The sequence below is a fragment of the Macrobrachium nipponense genome, chromosome 4 (genome assembly GCF_015104395.2).
Source record: "Macrobrachium nipponense isolate FS-2020 chromosome 4, ASM1510439v2, whole genome shotgun sequence".
Taxonomy (NCBI): domain Eukaryota; kingdom Metazoa; phylum Arthropoda; class Malacostraca; order Decapoda; family Palaemonidae; genus Macrobrachium; species Macrobrachium nipponense.
The window spans coordinates 106,621,955-106,633,701 of record NC_061100.1 but is presented as its reverse complement, the minus strand read 5'-3'; the positions used below and the strand labels follow the sequence as shown (position 1 = coordinate 106,633,701).

The 11,747-nt window shown below is 35.6% G+C and overlaps 1 protein-coding gene across 2 annotated transcripts in view; it reads right to left on the bottom strand.

Annotated features, from left to right (window-relative positions):
- Positions 1-307: 307 nt before the first annotated feature.
- The window catches only part of LOC135211056 (nephrin-like), a 223,005-nt gene continuing 211,565 nt past the window's right edge, over positions 308-11,747 (bottom strand). For both annotated transcript variants that reach the window (XM_064244113.1, XM_064244112.1), the window contains exons 11-16: positions 10,674-10,861; positions 8,734-9,075; positions 7,223-7,456; positions 3,054-3,256; positions 1,144-1,862; positions 308-984 (exon numbers count right to left, since the gene is read on the bottom strand). In XM_064244113.1, the coding sequence (XP_064100183.1) occupies positions 1,215-1,862; positions 3,054-3,256; positions 7,223-7,456; positions 8,734-9,075; positions 10,674-10,861 (1,615 nt within the window). In that variant the 3' untranslated portion in view covers positions 308-984; positions 1,144-1,214. The remainder of the gene's footprint in view (positions 985-1,143; positions 1,863-3,053; positions 3,257-7,222; positions 7,457-8,733; positions 9,076-10,673; positions 10,862-11,747) is intronic.

Sequence of the window (11,747 nt, the reverse complement as noted above, 5' to 3'; positions counted from 1 at the left end):
TATATATATATATATATATATAATATATATATATATATATATAATATAGATATATATATTTCTTAAATACACGGTAGAAAAAGTGGGTGAAATAGGGACTTGGAACAAGTACTTTCGGAGTATTTTCAACGTTTTCAAGTAGAATATACAACGAAAGTATATGTTCCAATTCCCTGGTTCACTTACCTTTATACCGTGGGTTTAAGGATATTCTCTAGTACGTGTTCCTTCGTGATATATATATATATATATATATATATATATATATATATATATATATATATATATATATATATATATCATAGTATCACGTAATCATGTTTGGTATGTCGGTGATCGTAAGAAAATGTCTTTAGTGGTGTATTTAATTTCGAAATAGATATAATAACAATCAATATTATGAGTCGTTTTTGAAAATTGCAAAAGTATCTTCCATTAAAATAAAAAGAGTCGTCCATTACAAAAGAAACAATTCCTGTTATTATAATTTAGCGAAATTAAAGTTAAGTGGAAATACTTAGTTTTGGAATACTTAGTTTTGGAATAGGTCTGAAGTTCCTATAAAATGCAATGACTGCTGACTAAGTGATTAAAAAACCGAGGAGTCAGTGAGTTTACAACATGAAAAGTAAAGGATATAAACAAACATAGCACCAACAGAGTCAGAACTCTACAGGAAACACTGAAATATGGCGGAAGGAAACCGAGTCTGGTAGATGCACGAATATTGCTTCCTATTGTAATCCAACATCACAGGATATGATGAACAAGACAACAACTCCTTGAGCTTGAGGTTGACCTTCGGCAGAGAGTGAGTGACTTCTTTTCCGACAGCAATACACACCAAGACAACATACAAACAGTCTCACGATGCGATTTTTTTTCTTCTGTTTTTGTTTTTTGTTTTTTTGTTTTTTTACTCAGTATATCTGGGGTGTCCTCTGGAGATCAGTGTACGGCGATATTTGGTGATCTCGTCTTTAACTGGAAGAATAAATGGAGTCTGTTCGTAACATTAGAATGACTGAGTTAGCTGAGAAATTACAGTTATATTCTAAACAATTGACATCAGTTTGGTGATTTACGATAAGACAGGTGTTATCTGACAAAACAGGCGCAACAATGGCTGCAGCTGATACTCACCTTATAAGTGGTAATGCAAAATTCACAATAGATAAAAACTCTTCGTATGGCATTAACAAAAAACTATGATGCTAAACTGAGCTCTCCCGATGCTGGGGGCTCCCCGGATCCCTCTCTGCAGGTTGATGGGGCCAGGGTCCCCCCGCCGCGGAGGTATCTTGCCCCACAGGACATCCCGTCAGCCCCTCCGGAGAGCAGCCACCGCCTTGCCCTACAGATGGACCCATGGAAAACGTGGAAGCGTGAGAAATGCCGGTCTTACTACCTAGCGGGCCGCTGCCGCAACCCATGGCTTGTCTCTTTTTCCTGCCAAGGCTGAGGTTATACTCGGCGTAGCAAGGCGGTAGGGCCTCGATCTCAGAGCCGTAGGACTTCGACAACGGGTCCGGCGGGAAGTCTTGGGTGTAGGATGTGGGTAAGGGCATGAAACCTAGCTCTGGGTTGTAAGTGGAAGTAGCTGCTGCTGCTGCCGCTGGGGTGTGCTCGTACTGGGGCACGTATGAGTGGGGCCCAGGAGCAACTGGATGAGAGTAGGGCGTGATCACAGGGCTGGACACAGTTGCTCCATACGGGGGCGGCTGCCTCGACAGCGTGGTCAAGGGCCCTTCGTGAGGGCTGTACACAGCCGGTGCTGTGCTGATTGCCGTGGGCGTGGAAGCGGCCAGAGGGCAGCCCATTAAAGACATTGGATCTGGATCAAGAGGCAGGCCTCCAGTTTTCTGGAAAAGAGAATGACATTCTCAAGTAGAGAACAGTTGCATGGAAGAATGTTTACATTTCATTGTATTCGTATTTACGTTGTTATGAACACAAATACACACACAACACACACACACACACACACACACACAAAGATAATTTATAGTTCAAACTTCCGCTCTTATGTATACGCAGATAGGACCTCATGCATTTTTGAAAGCTACAAATGGTTTTTAATCATATTTCATTGTGGTTAAATATCTACTTTGACCTCTCTCTCTCTCTCTCTCTCTCTCTCTCTCTCTCTCTCTCTCTCTCTCTCTCTCAATTATATTTATAAGTTATTCAAGAAGATTTAAATGCATTCGCAACATTAACTTATATTGGCTTTTTCGGACACGCAAATGTATCGCATAGGTATATATATATAGTATATATATATATATATATTAAATATAATGATATATATATAAATTATAAATATTATAGATATATATATATATATTATATAATTATATAATTATATATGTATATATATATATATATATATATATATATATATATATAGTATATATATATATAAATGTTCACACCTAAATGCGATACATTTTTATATATATATATATATATATATATATATATATATATAATATATATATATATATATATATATACATAAGCATTCCCTATCGATCTGCGTTCTGAAATATTTTGTATAAATTATGAACAACTCGTAAGGTCTGGAAATAAAAGTTATTATAGAGCATGCGAGCTACGAGTAGCGTGATATATAACTGACACGTTTTAAGTAACGAAGAAAATAATCGCGTATTAAAATTTTATGAAGAGAAGCTTTGATTAAATTAATTTCAAAACAAAAGAGATGTTTGGGACTTTGAGAAACGTATTTTTGATTAAATGCACAAAAATTTTTAATATCTAATTAATAAGATTTTCTTAGAAAAATTTAGGATCGTCTTGAATGTAGCATGAAATTGTAATGGAAGAATTTAGGATCGTCTATACCAACTGTCATTTAGGAAACCGTCCAGGGGTGAATACCTGCTTCATGAATGTCCCCGGATTTATATATATAGAAATCTAGAATCATCCAGAACAACTGTCATTTAGAAGAGTGTCTCTAGATTCATATAGAAATCTAGAATCGTCTAGAACAACTGTCATTGAGAAATACGTCCGGCGGTAAATACCTGCTTCATGAGTGTCCCCGGATTTATATAGAACGATCCGTCGTGTCCCTGGAGGTAGTCCTTCATGACCTGCTGCTTGTTAGGATCGCTGTACATGTCTATCGTTCGGGGAGCTTGTTGTTGGTCCAAGACGACACCCTTCACGATGTTTACCTGCTGCTGTTGTGGCTGTTGGGAGGTTTCTGGCGTTGAGACCTGATGGTCTGAATATGAGAAATATACGGAGTTACATCTGTCCTTTGATGAGAAATATATGGGGCTGCATCTGCCCTGTTATGAGAAATTTAAATTATGTTATGATATATATATATTATATATATATATATATATATATATATATATATATATATATATATATGTGTGTGTGTGTGTGTGTGTGTGTGTGTGTGTGTGTGTGTAAAGGTACATCTGTCATATTAAGAGAAAGAGGATTGAGTGGTAAAATCTGTCCTTTTATATGGATATGGAGTAAGACAAAAATCTGTCCTATTATGAGAAATATAAGGAGTTACATCTGTCCTATTATGAAAAATATAAGAAGTTACATCTGTCCTATTATGAGGAATATATGGAGTTACATCTGTCCTATTATAAGAAATATAAGAAGTTACATCTGTCCTATTATGAGAAATATAAGAAGTTACATCTGTCCTATTATGAGAAATATAAGAAGTTACATCTGTCCTATTATGAGAAATATATGGAGTTACATCTGTCCTATTATTAGAAATGTATGGAGTGACATCTGTCCTATATATATGGAGTTACATCTGTCCCTATTAAATGAGGCATAATATGGAGTTTACCAACTGTCCTATTTTCATGGAAAGATATATAGAGTTACATCTGGTCTATTGTGAGAAATATATAGATGTTACATCTGTCCTTTATTAGAAAATTTGAGTTACATCTGGTCGTATCATGAGAGATATATTGGAGTTACATTAATCTGTCTATTATGAGGAATATATGGAGTTACAACTGTCCTATCATGAGAGATATATAGAGTTACATCTGTCCTATTGTGAGAAATATATAGAGTTACATCTGTCCTATTATTAGAAATATATGGAGTTACATCTGTCCTATCATGAGAGATATATGGAGTTACATCTGTCCTATTGTGAGAAATATATAGAGTTACATTCTCCAGATTATTAGGAAATTATATTGGAGTTACATCTGCCCTATCATGAGAGATATATGGAGTTACATCTGTCCTATTGTGAGAAATATATAGAGTTACATCTGTCCTATTATTAGAAATATATGGAGTTACATCTGTCCTATCATGAGAGATATATGGAGTTACATCTGTCCTATCATGAGAAATATATAGAGTTGCATAAATATAGCAAAGCTCAGATCATATCCAAAAAATTCTCAGAAATAAATATGAATTTATTTCTAAAGTGGACTCAAATCATATTATCATACTAATGCTCAAAATTAAATATGAATTTATTTCTATAAGTGGAATGTACATTCATAATTGCAACAATCGAATCTTTAGCGCATAGGCAGTAAATTATTAGCGCTAGCACTCGTGCTGATTCAGCGCCAAGGTCCAATTATATGGAATATATAAATTAATATTCTTATAATAAAGCAAAAGCCATATATCCTGGATTCTCAAAAACGGAAGTGAATTCATTTCAAACAGCAGGAGGTACATTCAAAATGAGCAGTAAGTCCTAGCAACATTTCGTGTTTGCTACCTAATAAAATCTAGCTTTGTGTTAACTTTTACACTTGTAATTATTAACTCTAGTTCTCTGTTACTTCAACGTCAGTAAACATACAGCTACTTGCTTGATGAGTTCATATTAATAACAAAATGTTGACAGGTGAATTGAACGTTTCACTAAAAGGTCATGAGAAGTTTATGTTAACGTTTAGACATGAAATTTATTTATCGACTGAATTTATTTATCTATCTAATATCTGTATGCATGCATAATATATATATATATATATACATATATATATATATATATATATATATATATATATATATATATGTGTGTGTATATGTATATGTATATATTCCGAGCAGTCTCCTTCAAGTAGCAACACGTACAATAATGATCGATACAGTACGTCAATCACAATTATTTTGCGGGTACAACCACAATACTTGAATATTAATGCTCTTATATGTCAAAATCAATCCATTTTAGTCTTGCCAGCGCTCTCTCGGTTCCCCTCTCTTTCGTCTTCTCAAATATTTCGAATAATATGGAATTATCATAGATGTGCTATTCTCCACATTTCATCTTTGAGAAATATTTTTAGCCATGAAGCTTTTTTTTATATATATCTTTGCTGTCAGAGCGAATATTTTACCTTTTTGTGCTTCCACTGTAAGTCATAATATACTACTTAAATAATTCATCTCAGCAGATTCATATTCCCCAACATTGTCAATCAAATTTCACTCTACATTTCCAGAGGCGAATTTGCTCAACGATTCTGAGTAACTCAGTATTTATTTCGGTAGACGACCCTTTTCTTGATCAGAACTCTTGTAGTGGCCTGGTCCAAACATCTTAGTATCTAATTTTCTCTCAGCCTGACACACTCCGTTGCGCCTATTTCAAAATATCTGCAGATATAAAAATGTTTTGCTTTTCGACATCGATAATAGCATCAGGAGCTACATAGTCCTAAATTTCAGTTACTTTCATGACTGTTTTTGGGACCGTGAAGTTTGGCTTTCTTATTTTCAAACAGTTTTAAACTATTCCAATAGTCTGTACAGATCTGATTCATCCATCATCAATTGATACTCAATTGTCTGAGAGCGTTAACTACACACTCCATTTTTTTCCCAATAATTTTCTTTTACTCCAAACTTACTACATCTAGCTTTCTTGGCCTTTCTCTGGCTTATCTCATCATCCACAATTTTATTATATTTATTTCATAATAATATTCACCACTTTCTGAGAACTTGTTTCACCTGGCCAGAACTTTTCTATCCTATTGATCTAACAAAAGCTTTGCTTCCATACACCAGAAAGTAGCCTTTTTCATTTACGTCTTTTGTATAGTAATATTTTACCGTGATTTCCTTAGTTCCTTCATCATCCTCAACATCAACCCAATAATAATAATAATAATAATAATAATAATAATAATAATAATAATAATAATAATAATAATAATAATAACTACGACAAACCTCGTCTTTTGACTTTTGAATGGCTGACCTGTGTTGGCAGAGGCCAACACTATATCCACTCTACACTATATCACTATATTCACCCTGCACAGGAATGAATATAGTGACGGTCTGGCAAGCCCCAAGCCAGCGATTCAAATCCCCAGAGACGAATTTCATCTTCGTTATCTCTTTCGGTCGTGATTGCCTGATGATAAGGTAATAAAAGTAATAATAGGAAAGAGGGCACATATACACACATGTATATATATATATATATATATATATATATATATATATATATGTATATATATATAAAGATATATGTATATATATATATATATATATATATATATATATATATATATATATATATATAAAGATATATATATATATATATATATATATATATATATATAAAGATATATATATTTATATATATGTATATAAATATATATATATATATATATATATATATTATCTATATATATATATATATATATATATATATATATATATATATTGTGTGTGTGTGTGTGAAGTTCTTCGATTAGGCAGACATGCTGACGAGCAACTGCATATCTTTATATATACATATATATATATATATATATATATATATATATATATATATATATATATATATACATATATATATATATATATATATATATATATTGTGTGTGTGTAAGTTCTTTGATCAGGCAGACATGCTGACGAGCAACTGCATATCTGGACACTGTAAGTCTGATGAATCTTTAACGGTAAAAGAGCCTAAAATGCTTATAAATACATTTAACACAGACGTCGTTTAAATATAACCCATTTATAGCTCCAATTAACGGTAAATATTGAAATATATGAATGATAATGACAGGAAAAAACTACGCTTAGTAACCTACCATCAGTTCGTCTAAATTGCGTATACCAGTACGTAGTCAAAAGCTTCGGCGTATTTCTAAACAGTGACTTAGCATAATTAATTTAAAAGTACGTTTGCACTCACCATCATTGACTGGTATAACATCCGGGTTGGGATCATCTGCACCTCCTTCTTCGTCATTACCTCTTGACGAACAGCCGGGCCCCTTGTGGTACACCATCTTGACCTCGGGCTTACGGATCTGGCCTCGCTTTGACCTCACCACAGCCAGTATGACGAGGGCCGTCACCAGGAGCGAGGTCAGGACTCCCACTACCACGCCCACAAGAGAGGTCATGGCCATCCCGCTGCCCTTGACTGGAAGAGTGAATAAGTGAAGTTTATTAAACATTTAAAATGCAGTGTGGGCGGTTCACAAAACACTGGCTATTTGTGAAGATGGTTTACAAAACACTGGCTATTTGTGAAGATGGTTTACAAAACGCAGACTATTTGTGAAGATGGTTTACAAAACACTGGCTATTTATGAAGATGATCTACAAAACACTGGCTGATTGTGAAGATGGCCCACAAAACTGGCTATTTATGAAGATGGTCTACAAAAAAATGGCTATTTGTGAAGATGGTCTACAAAACACTGGAGATTTGTGAGGATGTCTACAAAACTGACTGTTTGTGAAGATGGTTTACAAAACACTAGCTATTTGTGAAGATAGTTTACAAAACTCTGGCTATTTGAGAAGATGGTCTAAAAAAACTAACTATTTGTGAAGATGGTCTATAAAACACTGGCTATTTGAGAAGATGGTCTAAAAAAACTAACTATTTGTGAAGATGGAGTACAAAACACTGTCTGTTTCTGAAGATGGTTTAAAAAACAGTCTATCAGCTAAGATAGTATTCAAAACATTGGCTGTATGTGAAGATGGTCTACGTAACTGACTATTTGCGAAGGTCCTTTAAAAAAAACTGGCTATTTTTGAGAATTGTTTACAAAACACTGGCTACTTATGAAGAAAGAATTTAAAACACTGGCCATTTGTTTCTGAAAGAGACTTCAGTTAATTTCAAGTGGGATGTTAGACCTGTTAAGCCGTGGCATTTAAAGTGTTCGTGGCCCTATGGGTTATTCACAGTTGATCGGTCGCTCAGACATGAATGTGATCTAAAAGGTTATACTAAGGAAAGCTGTTCTCTTGTTCCATTTACTAGAAGGGCTTCCAGACACGAGCAGAATGTTAGAAGTTCAATGGACCTTCTAATAAGCTGATCATTATTTCGTGGCAATCGTTATGCATATTTAATTGCAGTGTGGTTAATAAGTTAGGATAATTGAATTTTGACTATTGTTTAATGCGATATGATTATCTTGCGACAAACACATTAGAAGCAGCAGGCATTGCCATATTCAGAGCATTGTTACCATAATCAACAAGAAGGTTTATATAATCGTAATCTATCCATATTCCAAGCATTGTTAATATAATCAAAAAGATTAATAAAATCTTAATCAATCAGTCATGTGTTTGCGGCATCATTACAAGGTTTACTTATCAGGTTGAGGTTCTGACACATCCGCAGTCCAGCATGTTGTGGAAAGAGAGAGACACATTTGATCCAGCAACTCCACTTACCTGGACTCGTCCTCTTCTCCGCCTTGTCTTGCAAGGTGAAGATGGCCATTCTGACAGCCTCGCTCTGCCCCTTCTTGTTGACTCCCATGATGGTGAGGATGTATTCCGTCCCCGGCTGGAGCCCCATGAGGCTGAACTGAGGCCTCGGGGACGTGGAGGTATTCGCCAGGACCCGCGGAGCCTCCTCCTTCTTGTCCTGCCCTCGGGTCTGTCCGTTGGCGTGGCTGACGGAGAGCGTGAAGGTCTGCGACAGGCCCCCGTCCCAGCCAGCCTGGCATTGGACGTCGACGCTTGTCGAACTGACGTTCTCCACTGTGCAGTTGTTCACGGGGTCAGGTGGCGCTGCAGGTATTCGTTTGCATTTGTTTATTATGAATATAATGATGTTCTTTCAGTTTCAATGATATTGTTTTTTCCAATGGTAGCTATAGTAGACTTACATCAAAACACCCATTTGACGTCTAGACCAGTCCCTTACGACGCTCATGATTGGCTGTTGATAAGCCAGTCACAGGGCTGGAAACTCTCAGTCTCTCTCGAGAGTTCACGTAGGCAGGATGTTTGTTCCACCTCTCCTGAAAGACGTATCCCTCAGGAGAGGTGGAACATAGATCCGACCCATGTGAACTCTCGAGAGAGACTGAGAGTTTCCAGCCCTGTGGTTGGCTTATCAACAGCCAATCAGGAGGGTCGTAAGGGACTGGCCTAGACATCAAAGGCACGGGTGATTTGAATCTACTATAGTATAGTATTTATCGCCGTCTTATTACGAACATCATATTGTCCCTTCAGTTTAATTGATTTAAACTTAGGTAAATCGTACATGGACGTTATGTGAGAAGTGTCAAGTTTGTTTTATATCTTAAACTGGGTTTTTCTTGAAGAATGGCTGTATTTCGTACTTCATGACCTCAACAATGTTGGAGGAACTAACTTCACAACTTGCAAAATACAACGCACAAATGTTCATACAATAGTAACAATGTGCCCATCAGCCCTGGAGAAAAAATGGCCAAATTGTGAATTTCACCCTTTTGTAAAGCCCTGTTGGTTTCTGCCTCCCAGAAATTTCCCCAACGGAAAGAAAGCTAATCACAATGTTTATCTCTTACTGCGTTCATAAGTCCGCCATTCTATTATATTTTATTATTCGTGCAGTACTCAGTTCCCTTTTAAGACAGGGAAAGGAATTCTTACTGTCAGTCATATTGACTGGGGAATTATATTAAAGTATTTCAGAATCCTATTCGATACACTATTGCCTGTCCTTAATTCCGTTCATCTAGTTTCTTATAATTTAGTGAAAAGTGAATTAAAGGAGTAATTTTTATTTTCAAAATTTATTGTTATTTTTTTTTCATATGAATGCATGGTAGTCCTCTTGACTGACAGATATCACGGGAACTAAATCCACGTTATTGAGATATTTAAAATTCTGTATGTACAATATTTACATTTAGAAACACCAAGTATGGAGCATATTCCTAGGTTCAGCGTTAGCTGATAGCAGAAGCTTATGAGCTGGTTAATAGCAAAATAGTTATTAATAAAGAATCTTGGGTGTATTAGCCATTTATCTCAAATCAGCTAAATATTGGATCAAAGTAACATATCATGCAAGAATTTGGCGTATCTTTTAGCTATTATTAATCATTATTATTAATTAGTATTATTATCATTAGTAGTAATAGGAAAGAAGGTAGAAATAGCAGTTGATTGAATGATTTATGGCGACTGAAACGGTCGTCAAACACCTATGTTAATGCAAAATGATGACATTCATGTATCCAGTGAGATAATTTTGTTTTGTTCATGGAATAAAAAGAACCGCTATTCATACTCCCAGTGTAAAAAAAAAAAAAAACTTTCTTTTAATTTGTTTACATGAGACGAGAGGCACTTTACTTTTAGAATAGAATATTTCCAGAGCAAATACATACCTGCGTGTATGATATGGTATATGCAAGGCTTCACCTGCATCCCTACGTCGTTCTCCGCCCAGCAGAGGAGAGAACCGTAGTCCTGATGAGAGTGTGGAGTGTAGGACGCCTGACTGCGTCCTTTCCCAACGACCCAGATGCGGTCTGACGGAAGGTCCATAACTTCGGATGAAGTATTGAAGGCCCATCTGAATGTAAGAGGGGAAAGGCTATTAGTACAGGCAATGCAAAAGTATTGCATTGATTTTTATTAGTACAGTCAATAGCAGAAGTATTGCCATGATTATTATTAGTACAGTCAATAGAAAAAGCATTGCATTGATTATTATTAGTACAGCCAATAGAAAAAGTACTGCACTGATTATTGTTATTGTGTTTACTAGCTTCTTGGCCCGCTACACGCACTGGAACTCGGTGCTGCTGCTGTCTCCCTAACCCTTCCGATCCCCTACCTACACAACAGGAGGTGGGTGGATGTCTATCCTACCCTCCCATTCCCCTACCTATCCCACACCACCCAAGGTGGTTTGCAGGTGAAGGGTGGCTGTGTCATGTCTCCCCTACTGTTACCCGGGAGAGGACAAACAAGATCCACTCGAATTTTATTATTATTATTATTCCGAAGATTAACCCTATCCATATGGAACAATCCCACAAGGGCCATAGACAGGAAATTAAAGTTTCCAAAGGTTATGATGTTCATTAGAAAGAATTAACAGAAGAAAATGGAAACTGCAGAAACAAGTGATCAATTATTAGAAAAGAAAAAAAAATATAAATTGACAAATTTCATTAATAAATAGTTAGAAATAAAACTAAGTCTTCAAAGTACGGGGGAAATTGTTCTTAGTTAGTGATGCACTACCTAAAGTATCTTTTTTGAGGAGGGACATTTCTTAAAGTATCTTTTTTGAGAAGGGACATTCTAGGTGGTATCAATCACTTAGTTGGCTCCTCTTTCTGTCCTTTTTGCTCCATTTCTCTAAATGTTTTATGAAACCTGTAGTAGGCAACATAACCACATCAAACCAAATTGGTCAGAACTTGAAGCAGGGACCTGATATAAATAATCTC